Source organism: Cygnus atratus, chromosome 2 (assembly GCF_013377495.2).
Source record: "Cygnus atratus isolate AKBS03 ecotype Queensland, Australia chromosome 2, CAtr_DNAZoo_HiC_assembly, whole genome shotgun sequence".
Classification (NCBI taxonomy): Eukaryota; Metazoa; Chordata; class Aves; order Anseriformes; family Anatidae; genus Cygnus; species Cygnus atratus.
The window spans coordinates 22,811,547-22,830,770 of record NC_066363.1 but is presented as its reverse complement, the minus strand read 5'-3'; the positions used below and the strand labels follow the sequence as shown (position 1 = coordinate 22,830,770).

Genomic DNA, 19,224 nt, shown 5'->3' with positions numbered 1-19,224 from the left:
GCATCTTTCTGCCACTACATTTGGTACCTAAATGCAACTTTATTTTTTAACTGTTTCATAAGGGATAAGTTCACTCCCTCCCTTCCCCCCTTAAGACTAAGAAAAATACATGATCTAGAAACTGTCATTGAAAATGCTGTGACTTCTTTTGCACTAGAGAGAAGAAAAAAAGAGGTGTTTTGACAGTTCCTCAGTGATGATTAAAAGGGGAAAAAATAATCCTGGCCAGAATGATGAAGAGTAACAACTGCCACTGTTAATTTTCAATCTGATTAAATATTTTGCTGGATACTTAAAACAATGTTTAGAAAATATTTAGGTCTCCATTGTATGAGTTGATTATCCTGCCATAAGAAGGGCGATACAGAATGAATTCAATAAATGCTCACTTATTCTTCCTTAATACCTGTTTAATTTTGTGTATGTTTATTTGAAGCTCTGTATTTTGTGTAAATGCATACTTTGGAGTCTTCTCAGATTCATTTAAAACAGAAAATGCTTTCGGTCAAATTGGAAAAAAATACACGGTGCCTATTAGAAACCCAGAGAGCATGGTGAATACGCTGACAGGTACTGCATTGGCCTCTTAGTTTAAGATGATATTCTTAGCGTGTGCACATACTAGGAAATTGAAGCACACGCAGGCACTGAAGCCAGGTGCCTGTACAGGTGTTTGGGAGGAATGCTGCCTCGCATGTTTGCGATCCATGACAGCTTGCATATTTCACAAAGCTTTAAGACAGAGGCAGGCTCCATTCTCCCATATGCCATTTGCCTGGGGTCACCTGGTTTTGAAGACCAAGTTTGCTGGTATAAACACAGGTGGTTCCATGCCTGTTTGACTCAAGTGTATATCCACCTGAAGGCAGGGACACATTTAGTTTGCTACTACACCAGACAAGGGCTCTGGCTAGGGTGCATAGCACACACAGCGTGTGAAATGTTGCATCTCTTTTGCGAGTAAGCACTTAGGAATCAAAACTTCCTGCCTCCTCCACGCCCCCCTCCCTTCTTTCAATAGAAGTGCTTGATATTGATCTTATTTAGTTTTTGCATATTTCTATGCGCTTTACCCAAGAAATGGATGTCAGTAGTACTCTGTTATGAAGAAGGTATCCCAGGTTGTGTTTGGCCTTCATGAAAATTCAGCACACACTGAAAAATGCTTGAGTAGTAAAGACATTAGGTACAAAGTTTACAGCATATGATGCAGGCACGAGGTACTGCCATAGGAGATATTTTACACTGTTCCCCCCTTGTGATTTCCAAAGTACTTTTAGGCCTTCTTTTGAATTTCTAGTAGAAGAGAAAGGAAGCAGTAACAGCAGATTTTGGACCACAGAGTGAAATACAGCAACCAAGTCTCCCTGTTTTCCAAGAAGAGAATTTGCTGCAAGCCCACTAGTACTGTAATTTGCCAAGTCTTCTTTTGTTTGATTAAAACAGAGACAAAAATTAGTAATTAGCGATGATACAAAATGTTTAATTTACATGCAACATTTATGGAACGTCAAGGCAACAAAACATACAGTTTTGGCATTTTTTCTTTTTTTTCTTTTTCTGAAAAATGATTCATGTTTAGAACTGAGAAAGACACACACAACTGATTTCCCATGCACAAAGCGACACCCAGAAACTCACAGTGGTGTCAGACTACATAAAAGACTTCAGTTAAATGACACATGAATTTCACACCAGTAGCTCCAAGAAAAGAGCCATCAGCTAACATGACTAAAGATCATGATAATAGCCCCCTCCAAAATACTGATGAAGTGGGAGAAGTGTTTAACAGCAAACAAGACTGATTAAATCACTACACCTTGATGTAGGATGTTAACTTGTGGAATCCACATTCCCTCATTGTATTTGTAGTAAAAATGCAACTCTAACTTACAAATTAGTATTTAATAACGTTACTCAACTGCCATGAGAGAACATGTACTTAATGCAATAACCAAAGAACAGTTACATGAAGTAATGTACATTCTGACAGTGTATGAAAGGACTTAATAGAGTTTATTACAGAGAAATTAACTGAGTGGGTTCACGAGGGCTTGAAAGACAAGGCCTGTGGAATTTGCTAAGCTGCTTTAAACTTTTCCATTAAAACGGCCTCTGTATTCATTTACCCTGTCACGGATGCAGTAACCTCCAGCACTGTGGACTAGAGTTGAGACGAAGCATCTTGAACCTCATGCAGCTAAATCCAACGGTGCCTTGAGTTCCGGACAGATGAAGCCCCACACTTACAGAGGCTGTATGTTTCCTGCAGTTTTGGTAAAGGTAAGAATGAATTCTCTCTTTCAAGCCCACTCTAAGATGACCAGACCATTGTAGTAGTGCCAAGGTACCATTACAAGAGGCAAATCAACTAAAACCATACAGAGTGTAGTGACATACTGTAAACATCCGAGAGTAAGCAATTAAAAATCTGTCTTGTATTGCAGCTACTCATGTAAACAATTTATGAAACTTCTTTGGCACAAAAAAAGCATTTTCCCTAGCACTTATAAATACAACATACTTACATGCACTTAAGTTTCTTTTAAAAAGTTACTAACCATATTGAGAAGCATTACCTTGATTAGCAAAATTCTTAGATAAAGGATCCATTATATCTTACAAAGAATTAAGAATACAGTTTGCAATTCAAAAATTAATTTGCAAACTTCAAAACCGTAGGGTAATCTGGAAAGTTAGTTTCACTTAAAAAAATGTTGCAGGCTTTTTGTATCTGTAATTTAAATAAATGGCAAATAATTTGAGAAAACTGACTTAAATAAGATTTGCTGTATTACCTAATCAAGGAAAATACCTATTGCACTACTACAGGAATGAGAAAAACCTTTAACATGAGAATACCATCACATTGTCTTTGTTTCCCCTTTTTCACTCTCCTTGGGATCTTGCCAATAAATGTACGATCCAAATTTCCCAAGGTGCTAACCCCACCATCCTTAGTCCCTCTCTTTCTAGCAAGGCCAGTAAGCCAAAAAATTCCTCATAGGGTACTATTTGTAAGCCAGGTCACTCAAAAGCTTGAAATTTAGCGAGTTTCCTCAATATTTACAAATTACTAAGTATGACTGATTTAGATGATCAACTTGTATTTGTTATTCTCATGCAACTTTAAGAATTACTAAGAGTGTTTCAGTGTGATTCTTCAGTGTGATTCAGACATCTTGTAAGTGCCATGATGCTAATAAGAATGCAAAATCTAACATTGAATCAACTTGAGAAGAGCTCTTGATAGGTTAAATACGCTATTTGAGGTCCTATGCAACATACACAGATGAAAAGATGGATTTTTAAGTAAAATATTTATTTGCCTACAAAGACTGGCATTAAGGATTCCCTGTGTTTTCTGCAAGAGTTGATATTTAAAGCACTGCAGAGAAGCACTATGGCTATAGTAGGGCCAGGCTGTTAACCACTGCAAGGAGAAACAAAGGTCATGGCAGTTAAGTAGGGGACTGATTTCCAACTGCTTCATTTTAAAAATCAGCCAGAAGTATCAGAGTATATGCCCTGTACCTGACTGAGAGTTTTAAATAATTCAAGACTAAAGCAGAAAATCTGAAAAAGTCCTCTGGCAGAAAAAAAAAAACTTGAATGAAAACTTAAGAGAATTTGTGAATTAAACCGGTAACTGTGAAAAAAATAAATAAAGCAGCTTATTTTTAACTTAGAACTAGCAGTCTCATTGTAAGTCATATAATAGAACATAAACCAAATGCATATAACACAAAGCCCTTCCTGTTCGTGTGCATCTCAAGATGGTGTTAAGCCTGGACTTGTCATCTCTGTTGTGGGACTTGCAAGATATTCACTTGATTTCAGACTTGTTAGAGATTTGTAGCTTGCTACTGAAGTAAGAGAGCCACAAAGGCCAAGCAACGATGGAGTGTCCTCCTTCCCTGTTAGGAGAAACAAGGATTAAGTGAATCATTACAGCACAAGATGACCTGACCACAAACAAAGAGGGAATAGGGAAAAAAAAAAAAAAAGACAACTTTCATCTAGACTATTACATGTTCCTGCTTTAGCACATGCATTCATCACAAACGCAGTTATGGAAGAGATGTCATTTATACCTTCCCTATCCATGCGAAACAGAGATTTGCATTACAGGCTGGGCTGGTCAGTCTACATGGTGAATAGAAATTACTAATTCAAGCATTGGCTTTAATTGAGTACATTATAAATGGAAATGATATTACTAATACGGTATTAGTACCAGAGATCTAATTTTGAATCCCTGGAAAGGAGTAGAATTATCTGGAACCAGAATGCAGTTCTTTCACAAAACAAAATGTTTTTGTTCTTGTTAATTTGATGTGCATTACACTCATGACACTGGAAAAAGCCCTGCAGTGTAAGAGTGGCAGTGCAAGCATCTACCCTGTCATCCAAACACACTTGACAGTAAACAAGAAACATGCTTAAAGGTATAAGTGTGTATCAGACAATTCCTTCCTTCTCAGAATAGCCATTTAAGTTATAATTGAATTTATTAGATGAGCTGGCACAAAATAAAGAAATTGATTGTCAATATCTCCATATTTCATCTTCCTGTTTCACCTGCAGAATAAAAATCATCTTAAACTTGAGTTTAAAAGCAAGCAGCTTAAAAAGGTCACAAGCATAAGATTTTACTAACAGGCCAGTCTTACCAGTATAAAGTAACATTTCTTAAAATTGTACCTCCTTTTACTGACAGAAGAGCTTTATTTTTGTCAGGAAGGATGCAAGGAAAAAACAAACAAACAAAAAAAGCTACCCTTCCATCAAAAAATTAATTATGGAAAAAATAAATGACATGTTATACAGGGGTTCACAAGGTAAGGTTTGGTAGCAGGGGCGGCCTCCGTGAATACAGTCCAGAAGATGCCCCATGTCAGAAAAGGGCCAGTTTCAGATGGCTCCAAAGGGACCCACTGCTGGCCAGAGCTGAGCCATGAGCGATGCTTCTTGGGCCTTCGGGAGAGCAGATTTAAGGAAGGGGAAAAACAAACAAACAAAAAAAACTGATGACATGATAGCAGCTGGGAGAGAGGAGCGAGAACCAGCCCTGCAGCCCCCAGGTCAGTGCAGCAGGAGGGCAGGAGGTGCTCCAGGCACGCAGCAGCAGTTCCCCTGTGGCCTGTGGAGAGGCCCCTGGTGGAGCAGGCTGTCCCCCTGCAGCCCATGGGTCCCACATGGAGCAGATCTCCACGCTGCAGCCCGTGGAGGAGCCCCCGGTGGAGCAGGTGGATGTGGCCTGGAGGAGGCTGCGGCCCATGGAGAGCCCCCGCAGGAGCAGGCCCCAGGCCGGAGCTGCAGCCTGTGGAGAGGAGCCCACGCAGGAGCAGGGGGTCTGGGGGGGGAGCTGCCGCCCGTGGGGGACCCGTGCTGGGGCAGTTTGCTCCTGGGGGATGGACCCCGTGGTACGGAGCCATGTGGGAGCAGTTCTTGAAGACCTGCAGTCTGTGGGCGGGAGGGACCCCACGGGGAGCAGGGGCAGAGAGTGACCCTGAAGGAGCGGTGGAGACGAAGCGTCAGGGACTGACTGCAGCCCCCATGCCCCGTTTCCCTGTGCTGCTTGGTGGGAGGACGTAGAAGAGGGTGTACGGGTGGAAGGTGTTTTTATTTATTTATTTGTTTTTAGTTTCTCACTGCTCTAGCTTGTTAGTAATAGGTAATAAATTTCTCTAATCTCCCTACACTGAGTCTGTTTTGGCCATGACAATAATTGCTGAGCGATCTCCCTGTCCTTATCTCAACCCTTGAGCCCTTGTCATTGTATTTTCTCCCCCTTTTCCTTTGAGGAGGGGGAGCGAGAGAGCAGTTGTGGTGGAGCCCAGCTGCCCAGCTGAGTAGAACTACTACAGATGTTAAAATATTATTTCTTACAAAACTATATTAAAGCTTAGGTACTGATGGACCTCACTAGTTTAGAAGTGAGCCATTAAGCTGCCTTTAAAGATAGAGTCCTGAAATCAGAACCTAAAATATTACCAGTGTTTTTGCCACACCTTAATTCATAGAAGATTAAAGAGAGCATAAACTTCAAAGGATTAATGCTGCAGAAGAAAAAGTGTTCTAAGTAGATCAGCACAAGATTGCTCTTCATAACAAACATGCTGTTTGTATTTCATTTTCCCCATGCTAACTTGAAACATTTGAATTTTAATACTGTTTATTGTTTTTAACAAGTTCTAAATTTTGCATGCTTAATATTCTAATAAGAAACTTTGCAGTTACGGCCTTGTATTGTAGAGTCTAAAGCAACTATTTGATTAGATAAAGAAAAATGCTTATGGTATTTTCTGTTCTGTACCCAAAACATTACTATTTCAGAAGTCTTCCAGAATTTTTCTGCTTTTCACAATTGTCCACAAGATGGAGCAGTTACACTTTGACAAGCATACAGATTTTGAAGGGAGCGGTATATTACATTTATGTACTAGCACGGCCCATATCATGTTTTTTGGTTTTGTTTTTAAAACTATATACATTATTAGGCTGCATCTCCACAAATTAATGTTGAAAGCAAGATGTAAGAATGACAGTGGTAGTTGCAAATACAGTCCCTTTAAAGTGCCTTTTAAGAAACAGCAGTGGGATTAAGATTTGATTTAGTTAGAGCAGGAAGATGCTTTTCTCAGGTTACGTGATGGATAAGGAGGACATGCAACACATTTGAAGCTTAGCCTTAAACATATCACAGAGTCCTGTTTGGGGGTGAGGGGGAGTCTTGAAGAAATGCAGACTTAATTGAAATACAGTACTTAGAGAAACAGAAAAAAAAATGCATAACAACAGAGAAAAGATGCGCTTCAATCTCTCCCTCAGACTGAAAATTCATCTCATGGGGTCTGAAGATCAGAACCATGAAGAATAAAAAAAAAAAATGAACCCACTGGAATGGCTCTGTACCTTCATTTAACAAGTTTATTCCATCCTGCTTTCCATCTTGTGAGTGGCCTGGATCCAGAGAGGTTTGAGAAAGACTAACATCTGCCGAAAATTGGTCCAGACTTTGAAAACTTTTTCTGTAAAACAAGTGATAAGTTTAAATAATAACACATTTAAAGATCCCACTAGAAATATTTTCCTCAAAAAGCTTTTTTTTTTCTTTTTGGGAAATAATTAATGAAAAAATTTATTAATCTTTCTTCACTTAATCAGTCTCTATTTTTTGTGTTTCGCAAAAGACTATTTTTTTTTGTGAAAACATTATTTTTTGGCCTAATCCAAAGGAAGGAAATTTTTATGTTAAGTGAGAAACACAGAATTTTTCTGCATACTGATCCTTGTACGTTCTAACAGGTATTTCCAATGGAATACATTTAAGAGTATGCTAAGGGAAATACACAATTTTGAGTTTCTCTGATCCTTTAAAGGTGAATCTAAATATTCAACTTACTCATCCCATTGTTGATTGTGCTTTCTATAGAGTAGAGTGTCCAAGGCAACAGCATTGACATCCAGAGCTCCTGGGGAAGGCCACTGATTGGTGAGGTGAGTAGTTAATTCTTGTCTTGATCTCAAGTCATTATTCTTTAGCACAGTCCTGTGAACATAAAAACCAGTAAATCTCAGTCTATTAAAAGCAATTCCTTAAGGAAAGAAAAGCAGGACAAGTAGTCTTGTCCAACTCAAGATTCTACTTCAAGTGACTGACAGACTGCAATTTTCATAACGCATCATAAGCGGTTCACTTTTCCTGGGGGAAGCAACTTAGAAAAAGGTGAAATAACATTTTTTCTGCAAAAGCATTAAAAAAGCAGCAGCATTTTAAAGATGCTTTCTGTCTGCGTGATGGTAATTAACAGACCAACTATTGGAACATAATGCCTTTTTTCCCTCCAATTCTGTGGGCTTTGAAGTGCAACCTGCCTCCTCCCCACCCCCAAATAAGTATTTTGGGGGAATGAACTAAAACCCAGACATGTTAATTGCATTACATGCTTCCAGATAGGATACAACACGTACTTATTCTGCTTTTAATCACCTTACAGTTTTTAGTAGGGTATATTTCTCCATTACTGAAAACACATTAATGGAGGTACCTTACAATTCAAATCAGTTTTGCTTCTTAGTCTTATGAAGCAAACCGGTTTTCTAAAGTTCTGGAAACTAGGAAACTAATATGCTAACATCAGAAATCATCTAAAAAAAATCATACAGAAGCTAGGAGGTACATGGTTCTTTAGGTGCCAAGACAACACCAGCCTTTTTCCAGTAGTATAAGGCAACCTCCAGCCTACTCTTGTGCTGTTGTTTAACATAAGCAATATTATTTTTGTTTCTAATTTACACAAATTCTAAAATCTGTGAAAACCAGGCAACAGTAAATGCTGCTTTACTAGTTTGAAAACCTGTGGCCAGAAGCAAATAGCCAATGTTAAAGTATCTCCATACTGAATGCACTCAGGAGTTCAAAGCCAAATGTCATACTGTTATCTGAAACGCCAAACTGCACAGCGAATTAAAGAAGTATTGATGGCACACATACATTTATATGAATTAAAAGTATTATTTTCAGCAGGTCTATTTTTACAATGCAGTTTTTAATTCTTGCGATACCTGAACCGTTTAGACAAGAACCTCAACAAGGGCACATAATCCCACCCAAAAAAAAAACAAAATTCCCCACAAAGCAAGGTAAGACAGTAGTGAGTTCAGTAAGCAATTTCTAGTAACAGTTTCAGAGAGGAGACAGTTACATGGCAATTTTGCAAGAGACGGCGTTGAAGCACCAGAGTGAACAAAACTATTTTCAGGAAACTTTTCTCAAGATGAATTCCATCTCAAAATGAAATTGTGGATGCCTCATCCATCCTTGGAGGTGTTCAAGACCAGCTTGGACGAGGCCCTGGGCAACCTGATCAAGTGGGCAGCATCCTTGCCTGTGGCAGGGGTTTGGAGAACTAGATGATCTTTAAGGTCCCTTCCAACCCAAGCCATTCTATGGTTCTGTGAAATCCCCCAGCTTTTGTGCAAGTTTTTTGTGCATTAGCTATTCTATCCTGGGATCTCCCTCACATTTCTGCTCTCTGAGGTGTGTATAGAAAGAAACACTTCCATAACTTGAAGCTCTCCGTAATTTCAAATATCTTTTGTGTTACTCACTTCCCTGCGGTGTTTCCCTAATCCCATGGGGTACCTTGAACATTAAACAGGTCTGTTAAAGGCTTGTTGGCCTGAGGAAACTGAACCACTGACCTGGCAAGTCATTATGAGGTTAGATAGCTAGGCTGCACGACCTCCTGACCCAGAAGGGCTTGCATGCTTTCAGTGACGTTTCCTAACAGGACACCCAGTGTATATTAGCAACAATGAACACAGTAACTAAGCGCAAACTCATACACCTACATGTAAATTCCCATCTGGACAACTCCTATACATTATCACCACACAAATCAGCAGCTATGCTAAGTTACTAAGAAAGAAATACGGTGAGTGAGGAGGATAAACTACACATCTGCAGACAAGTTGCTAATAATAGAATTTTGGTATTTTACGTGACTTTCTATATCAAGGCTTGCTCCACAAATCCTCATGCTATGGTAACCTGAAATTTCATCCTTGCTGCATGGAAAAAAAATTCTGAAGCAATGCCTAACCAAACTCTTTCAAGGATTTTAGAGCAATAACATTTAAAGACAGTACCGGGAGTTCACACCTTAAACTGCTCCACCATGCTCAGGAAGGGAAACAGGCACCATGTGGGATAAAGAAATAACTTCTCCTATTACATTATTTTATATGTAAAAATAACTTTGAATATACAAAATCAATCCAAACACAGTATTCAGCTTTTATAAAATAGCAAGACAGACAATAGGAAGTTTGAGAAAATACTCATAGCAGCTGCTAGTAGTTTCTACCTATTCTTTAAGCCTTGTAAATTATTTAGTTGTCTGTCCTCTTGCAGCCATTTTTAAAACATCACAAGATTTAGCTGCAGCAAAGACTTGCTATTGCACAGTTTGCAAACAGCTATTCTTTCAAGATAAACGCAGGCAGTAACAATTCACATACACTAACCAGACTTCTTTCCTGAGTCCAGTATTAAACTGCACAGTTTACATCATTCTCAAACTCCCAGACATCATAAAGCAGTAGTGATACTGCCACAAACTTTCAAAAAGGGGAAGAAACGGAGACAAAAGAGGTTTACCACACAAGTTAAAAAGGAAGGAAATGTGATCACATTTTAGTGAAAACAAGCATGTGAATGTCCAAACAATCGATGTGAAAAATGATGCTCTGTATTACTGAGTGCTCCCCTACTCTAAAGATTGGTCCGAAGAGGCATTCTGGAAGAAGCCTCAAAAGGCAACGATTTATTTTATCCAAGGCAGAATAAATTTCTACAGTAGAGCTCTGTTCCTCAGAATGCCAGCATTGTAACTGGTGCTGATCAGCTGTAGGTTGCAATAGTTTAACAGCTCAAGTAGGGCTTTTCTTCATAATCACAATGAGTGCAATGAGGATTAGAGCATTTCTCCACATGCTTAATGTCAGGCTGTATAACCAAAAGAAGAATATTACTGTTGAAACTTATATATCTGCCAGTATAGCAAAATAAGTTTGCTACATACAAGCTTTCGGAGGAAAAATTAGAATAAAGACTCAAAGCAAAAATAAGAAACAAAGAATTGGTGGAAAGGTACAAAAGGCAAAGAGAGATATTGGTGACATTTATAAATTTCACAAAACATTCAAGAATAAAATGCAGATTTAGCATTTTCTGTAATTTACACACACACACACACACACACACACAGAGGAACTACTGAACTCTCTGGGTCTCAACTGGAATATATTTCAAATCTGTGGCAAAGTGTTATATGCAATATTCTAAATAAAATAATGAAAGCAGGTCTGGAGTAAAACATACTAAACTGGAAAGGCCTATGTACGAACAGATTTTATTCTACCGCCTCAGCTCCAAAGAATGAAACACTGGCAAGAAGTACCTGCTGAAAAGCGGCTGTAGACCAAGCAAGCAAGACTCCACGCACAGATTTGTCATAACTTCTACGCATCACTTAAATGGAACAAAATCCCTAAAACATCCTAAGAATAATATTGAAGATCAAACTATACAGCTCTAATTTTATATATAATTCCATAAAATATTTTTCTATTCATAGTGGTTTTGTAGCTGTGATGATTTCAGGATGACGCCAGATAAGGCCTGGATAAGATATGCTAAGCCATTTAACACGGGTAAAAGCAGTATGACTCCGTTTGAACGGAAGGCAGTGTGTGAGATATGGCTTAACAGGGCATCCTGGTGAGACTGTGGATTGCAGAAAGTTTTATGCAGAGTAGGGACAACGTGTAAAGATAAGGACTCAAAAGAGAGCAGACGGCTTAAACTAATTTATGATATATCACCTAGACTAGACATGAAAAAAATCTTGGCTTTCTGAATGCTTGGGAACTTACTCCCCACATCCACTAAGTGATATCTTATCTACCTACAATCCTTTCCATTCCTTTACAATCATGTTGGCAAAAAGTAGCAGCAGCTCTCTTTTGTGACCTACAGATACAAAATAATTATTTTTCTCCTGCTTTCAACATTTTTGCCCTAAGCAGTCTTTATCCCAACAAATATTTTTTATAAGATACCTTCATATTGTGTTTGAAGTTCTGAAAAACATTGAAAAAAAAAAATAGCAGGCGGAGAGAAGACATTTCTAATTTTTTTTGGAAGCGATTACTGAACTGCTATTTTTGTACTGAAAGACGGTTAAGTATAAAAAGCCAAGTTCTTCATCCAATGAACTTGCTTTCATCCAGTGAGTAACAGGAGCAGCCAGAATACTAACATCAGGTTTGTACAGCTGCTCACAGAACCAGCTCCACATGCTTTTGACTTGCAGTGCTTAAATTGTGTATTTAAGGAGTAGGGAAAAGCGAGCAGTGAAATCTTCTTACAGACATCAAGTTAATCAAAGTTGAGGAAATCAGCAAGTAAATATTCTGGAGAGTACCTTACAAAGACAGAGCAAATGAACACTAGTGGAGAAGGATGGTTATTTCATGACTTATGTTTTTGAGATGATTTATTAAGGACAAGCAGAATACCATTATGTACGGTACATGCACAATAACAAAACGCAATCAACAAATTACTGATCTACAGTCTGCTGCCCTTTCAGTTGTTCTGGTACAATCGTGTAGGAGCTATTCCAAAAATGGATCACCAAAACAATAATGCTTTTTTTTTTCTTTTAAAGAAACCTTTAAAATTTAATTCATGAGCTAATCCCACAGTTCTACTTGCACTAGCATTGCTTTTGACAGCTCAGTTCCCTCTCAGAAAGACATGAAATTGTCCCTCTGAATTAACACATCTAAAACGTCTGTAACTTAAAATGTGACCTGATTCGTTTTGTTCATTTATAGTGGAGAGATGGGAACACGATACAGTCCGCGCACAGGGTTCCTGCACACAAAATGCAAATGATATAAAAAGGTGATTATCTTTACTTACTTACTATCCTGTAACGATATTTACCACTGGGAATTTAAAAATAAATTAAAAAAATAATAATCTCAAGTGTAAATAAAGCTAATATAGAAAAGCCTCGTCTTGACAACCATTTCTCTGGTCTCACTTCAGCTAGATACCATTTCTAATTAGCCCTGGGTTTATGTCATTGGAAGACATTGTCTCTGAAAGACCCATTTACACAGATTTTTTTTGTTTAATAAAAAGTCAGTTCCATATCTAGTTATACCTACAAAAAACCAGTAATTTCTTACCTGCAAGTTTAATTTCTCCAAATCCAGAAAATGCCAGTCCAGTTGGCAATTTGCCCTCCTACCAGCAGATGGAGACAGGAAATAAACCAAACAGACTAATTCCCTAAGAAAGGGAATTATATCAGATGAATGCTCCAGTTCAAGAACTACCTGAGTAGTGAAAAGTAAAAGTGAAAATAAAAGCTTAAAAAAAATAAAAACATTTGAATAAGAAAGAACAAGCTTTAAAACCATTATTTAGGACAGGAAATATGGAATGCAAACTCAAATTGATAGCATACATGGATATAACTGAAATCTGCAAGAGTAACTCTAAAATAAAAGGGAACTCTCAAACTGTCAGTAGTGTAGCAAGACAGTGAGGTGTCTGGACTGGTATATCATTGGACTTTGAGAAATTAGATCAGCAGGTATGAAAATGAGTTACTTACCAGTGGATTTTGATGCTGTAACATATCACCTCTCTCAGGTGTGTGCCCTGTGCACAGACACAGTATTCCCCAAATTTGATGCCAGAGTAGTTAGCTCCCAGCAGACTTTCTAATGGCAGCCGCTGCAGTGGAAAAAAAGCAGGCATGTCCTACCGCACCAGTTTTCTTACTGTTTCTGACTGGCCAACAGATCTTCGTGTTAACAGCAATGCTACTGAGTTGTGCCACAGAAGATTCCCTTGATGCTTCTTCAGCAACCTTTTTAGTCCTCCTTTCATATTCCCTAGATGTCTTGAAACATATTCTCCAGCAACAAAATTACCGTCATCAATTTTATACAGCTTTTGATCTCCTTGACCTTTACAGCTGCAGCTTGACTCTTGATTTGTAATCTAATTACAATGGAGATTTTATTTCAGAATACAGACATCATCCAGAATGGATAGAAACGCACTATAGTGCAATTTGCATGTGCTCGTTAACATACTACAGCAGTGCAGGATGGACATCTCCTCCTCTCCTTGGACAAATAACCAAGCCCAGTTCCTCTGGAGGAGGATATTGGGCAAATTCCAAACAACTTTCCCAGATATTAGGTCCTGACTGAAGGGAAAAAAAAATAATAAAAAATTGAACCTGACTAGCAATCAAGCCATTAAAAAAAAAGTAAAGGAGAGCTTTTAATTCTGTTCTTCAACTGTCAGTTCATTTCTGCTGGAAAATAGAACATTATACCTAACATTATAACCAAAAGATGGATCTTCTATATAGAAAGCTACTTGCCAAAACTAGCATATAAACTCCTTTAGAATGTCATGGGTCTAACTTAAAAAAAAAAAAAAAAGTGAATATGAATATTGATTCCTACTTCTCTTACTTTGAAGGACAAAAAAACCATGTTGGTTTGGAAAAAAAAAAAAGTAGCTTCAGAGTCTAAGGCAATCACAGAATGAAAAGAATGCAAGACGAAAATCTGATCCAAGGGGAAGGGGAAGAAAGCAAAGCAAAGCAAAACAAAATAAAAAAAGCTCTGAACACAGGACAGTTAAAATCTTTTCCAGGTGTTATCTGGTTCATAATTTGGATAACAAAATAAGGAAAAACCTCATTATGTTAAGTGGCTGCATAAGTAAACCTTAAGGACAAACAGAAAAAAGGCCAGACTAAATCTCAACCACTTGCCATCCAAAAAGAAAGGCAGCTAGTAAAAGCCTCTTGCTCAAGAAATTAGTTAACAAAATACATTGTATTTGTTTCATTATGACTTCCGGCATTTTTAAAAATTTATTTTAAGCCTTTCAAGAAATCACTTATCTCATGTTTTACTTTAACAAAACACTGAAAAAGTCCTGACACAAAGTTATTGCCTTAAAACTAAATACCAAAGAATGAAAAAAAATATATTGCATCCTAAATTTACAAATATCATCCATAATTAAAAGAAAAAAATGCATTTCTGTGACTGTGTGTGTATGCACACTGGTTAAGTCTACTTTCATCTGGTCAAACTATTTTCATTCTATAAAAAATTTAAATCTTGTTCTGAAAGTATACAATGTATTCTCCTATTCCTTTTTACTGGATTAAACTGAATTTATATTGATTTAAATTAATCAGATAAAATATAGCCAAAATAAACTCTAATCTAAGGTAATTTAAATATTTTCTTTTGTCTAAACAATCTTAAAATAGATTGATACTATATATCAATGATAAAGTGATCTCTGCAAATAGAATACTCACAGTACTAACCTAGCACACAAAAATTGTGTGCATTTTTACTATTTGACATTTAAAGTCTTTTTAATTAGGTATTAAACTTCATGTGGTTTGTGTTTTTAGAAGCATATTCATTAGAAGCATATATAAAAAACTTTTGTTCAACTCCTCTTGTTTACTAGTTTTTCCTATAAATATCAAGAAGCAAACCTCTAGTAAATGAATACAAGAGCAAAGAAATGAAGCAAGAATAATTTGGAATCTCAGAAGCAAACAGCAATTCAAGTTTATTTATCTAAATGGGTAAAGCAGACGGAGATCAAATTGTTGCCATTTTTGTATTCAAGGAGTTGCTGATTACGTATTACAACTGGCTTACCCTATTTTTAGTTGATATCTATCCACTCTGTTCACAGTGCGAGCATCAGATTTCAAAAATCCTTTTATGAAATCAAAGTCTCAGGTTCACCTATTCTAGACATGAGATAATTCTGGAGTTAAATTTCGAATGGAATTAAAATGAATAAATTTATACTTCTTGTACAGGTTCTTTAGCATTGTTATGCCAAAGAAAATATTTTTTTTCTGCCACAGTTCAGGTAACATTAACTGAGGATGGAAATCCATAATCCATACAATATGTTTCCCTACTGGGAATATGGATCATTAGCAACAGCACTGCCTTGAGGTCCTCAAAGGTTCAATACTTTTCATTACCAATTGGAAAGGCCTTACTTTAAGTTCTCCATTGGATAAGAATTCTGGAATTTGGAATGCGCATAGTGGTAATGTCCTGCTAACTTAAAGCTTTCTTGCTGTGTCACTTTAGTTACAATGCCTTTATCCAGGGAAGCGTAGCTATGGAAGAAAAGAGAAAGGATGCCACTATAAAGACCGATTTTAGTATTCCATATTAGAAATACAGAGAAGGTAGACACAGAGCCATTAGCATGGCAGTAAGTATGCAAAATTGTCCAAGGAAAGTCCTCAAAGGAAAGATTCTCAAATCTCCTAAGAAGAATATGAAAAAAAAAAAAAAAAAGTGACGAGAGGAAAGACTCCTAACAAAACAGTATTTTGCACTTTAGAATCAGCCAGCATTTTGCTGCAGATACACCACCACTACTCGTCCTTGATGACGCCAATAACATAAAAGCCTTTAACTTTTATACATATATTTTTTTTAAAATAAGCCTTTTCAAGCCACTAATTAAAAGTTCAGAGTCAGACATTAAAATATGAGAATTTAAAAAGAATTATCTCCCTATCAACTGTATCTTGCATACTAAGTCTTCTTCAGGCGGCTATCAATCCAGAAAGTTTGGGTTTCCTGCTGCACAAGAAATCCTCCAGTCCCTCTGGGTTCTAAGAATGCTGTGTCCTCCCTCAGGTCTGAGTCTTGGCTGCAATTCTGTTTAATTCTGCATGTTTCTTTACTCTGTCACTCTGTATTGCAGGAAATCTATGTACTGCACCCAGCTGTAGACCTTTTCCTCGTTACACTTTCAAGCAAAAAGAAAACTCCCATGTCTTGGCAGATTTCTGCCTCACTGGAAACAGGACTTTTCCTGCTGCCTGTCCACGCCTTTGTACAACAGAGGAGACATATACACAGTAATGCAGCAAACTTCAAAGGAAAAATTCCTCAAAAACAAGATCAAAACCACTGCATACACTAAACAGTTATGCCATCTGTCAAAATGCGCAAGATTTTTTTCTAAGCTATGTTTCAAAAGTTAAAAAAAAGTAATAATTGAGAAAACAAGGGGCTGAAAACTTTTGCTCAGACCCTTCTGTTTCTACCTCCTTGGATGAGCTTCTCTCTGCTTTGCCCTTGATAGAAAGGTTATAGCCTACATCCTCTACAACCTTGTGCCCCCAGGTGTGACCTTCCCCTGCCTGCTCCTAGGCCAAACATTTGTGGCAGCACTCTGAAGGCTCTTCCAAACCAAACCTTGACAAATGGACAAAAAGCACCAATACTACTGTCATAAGTGAATTTCTGACTAACTGGGGCATGAACTGTCTTTGGAAATGAATCACTTCTGCTGCAAAGAATACATCTTCCTCTAATCTACAGTTAATCTAACTCCAAAATAGATCTGTTAGGACACAGTGTATTTCAAACAAAGAGAAGCTCATTTTGCCTAGACTTCAACAGGCATGAATTTACTCTGGCACGCTGCTCTCAGAACTATTATGACTGTGCTCAGGTGCTGCTGAGAATGAGCTAATGTACTTTTCTGAAAGGCAGGGAGGGTATCTTAGCCTGAGCTCAACGCAGTGCTGAAAAATACGTGAACACCGTGTACTCCAGCAGTCAATACCTGGAAGACAGAGAAGCGTAAGCAGCAGGCTGTGCACTGCTCAGAAGTGGAAACATGCACAGACCATTTGCTCTAATTTCAGTGTCACTGCTGCAAACAGTCTCTCAGGGTTGCAACTAAACTGCCATTTACAGCCTTTACAAAGACATTGATTTTATCCAGATAGGAACGGCGTCGCTCAATCTATCAGACAGGTATATTAAAATCTAAAGAACGAAGTACAAGCATTATCTGGGCCTTGAAAAAAATGACCATTTCCAAAGTAACAGCCAGACAAATTAAATAAATCTAACTTTAGGATCTGCTAAATCATACAAGAAGTTCTTAATTATACAGACATGCTTAATACAATGTGATACATGAGTGTCCCTACAATTTAATTTGAGTCTTATTTGTGCCATAACCAAAGACAGAACTCCAATCACAGAAGAGTTTCCTTCCCTGCACATACCCCTCCACAAAGCACCAGAACAAAACAATGATTTGGGGAGAAACAGCAGAGGGAGATAAACAGAGAGCTATAAAACATTAGAGCAACTGACCAAGCTAAGAAATACATTTTCGATACATGGGATACTATATAGATGCATGTATATATATATTTATATTTTCATATACATATTTATGGCGGTATGTATTTTGCACCCATTGGGACAAAGCGCCCATACCATCTTACACCAGGCACACTGGCGTAAACACCTACAAAATACATTAGAAGAAAATCAATATTGGTAAACTATGCAAATCACTCTGATCATTACAACAAAATCACAGCAGAAAAAGATATATGTTGTGAAGCATTTAACGTTGAGTTTTACCTTTGTTTACAATGCTTTCCTTTTTCTTTAGCATTTAATATTTTTTTTCTGGTAAAGTGATTAGCTTTTATAACATCAGTGAGTCACTACCCAGGAGATGAGTCGCTATTCAGGAAATTGGTGGAATCCCTCTTGTAATCATATATCAATATTTAACATATAAATATCAATTTCAGATACAGAATCTCAAATTAAACCTTAAATTTGCAAAGATCAGCAGAGAAATTTCGACTTAGGTACAGCTAGTGTGTAAGCTAAAGGAAAGACCAAGAATCACCCAAGGGGAAAAAGAAAAAGCCTGGTAAACTGAGATGAAGAGTTATAATGCAAAGCTGTTATGGGCAGTTTCCTATTTTGCCCAGTCACTCCTCTGACTGATGGGATAGGTGATCAAAAAAAGTTTGGAGACTACTGCTCCAAGATGCATCCAACACTTCTCTGGAGGATCTTAGAGGAAGAAGAAATGGCTGCCCTTGTGATTTTGAATACTCCAGGATCCCGTTCCTTGATGATTCGATCTCTCTTTCCCATTGTGTTTTGGGCGTTATGAAAACCAAACCGTTTCTTTCAGTTAGACACTCTAAGGATCACGAGCTTCTCTTGGCTGTCCTCCTGGAAGCTGTTAATTTTAAGCAATTCATTTAAGAACTGCTCCACCCTCACTGTAAGAAAGACTATTTTTATAGAAGAGTGGAGCCAAAAGCACTGGTCTCTAACGCTGAGCTGCTGTAAGCCCCAGGTACAGCCAGACTTGGGTTGTTTCAAATTGGCGTAGCCAGTTGCCACGTACATAGAGCGTGCTGTTTACTGGGCCATAAAATGAACAGCGAGAGGACCAGGCCCAACGGTAGGGTGTAGCAGGATAGGTTAGTAGTTATATATATATAATAGTGCCCATCAGCTTGGGCACTAAGACGCAAGTTGGGTCACAGGTACAACTTCTGTAAGCTCTACTGAATCCCAAACCAAATGCTCCAATTACTATTTATACATGACTGCAAGTATCTTCAAAACCACATCTGTCTTTTGCTTTGGAAACCTTTAGAAGTAACAGAACCATAATATTAATGCCCTCACTGCAACAGTGACAGCAAACATTTCTCAAGGAAGCAGATGAAAGCCAGAATATGCCTCCATTGCCCTTATTACAACTGATAA

At 37.8% G+C, this 19,224-nt stretch overlaps 1 protein-coding gene across 1 annotated transcript in view; it reads right to left on the bottom strand.

Moving 5' to 3' along the window:
* Positions 1-3,741: 3,741 nt before the first annotated feature.
* The window catches only part of RUNDC3B (RUN domain containing 3B), a 50,027-nt gene continuing 34,544 nt past the window's right edge, over positions 3,742-19,224 (bottom strand). The window contains exons 9-11 of the mRNA XM_035545361.2: positions 7,409-7,555; positions 6,919-7,034; positions 3,742-3,917 (exon numbers count right to left, since the gene is read on the bottom strand). Coding sequence (XP_035401254.1) covers positions 3,772-3,917; positions 6,919-7,034; positions 7,409-7,555 — 409 coding nt within the window. The 3' untranslated portion in view covers positions 3,742-3,771. The remainder of the gene's footprint in view (positions 3,918-6,918; positions 7,035-7,408; positions 7,556-19,224) is intronic.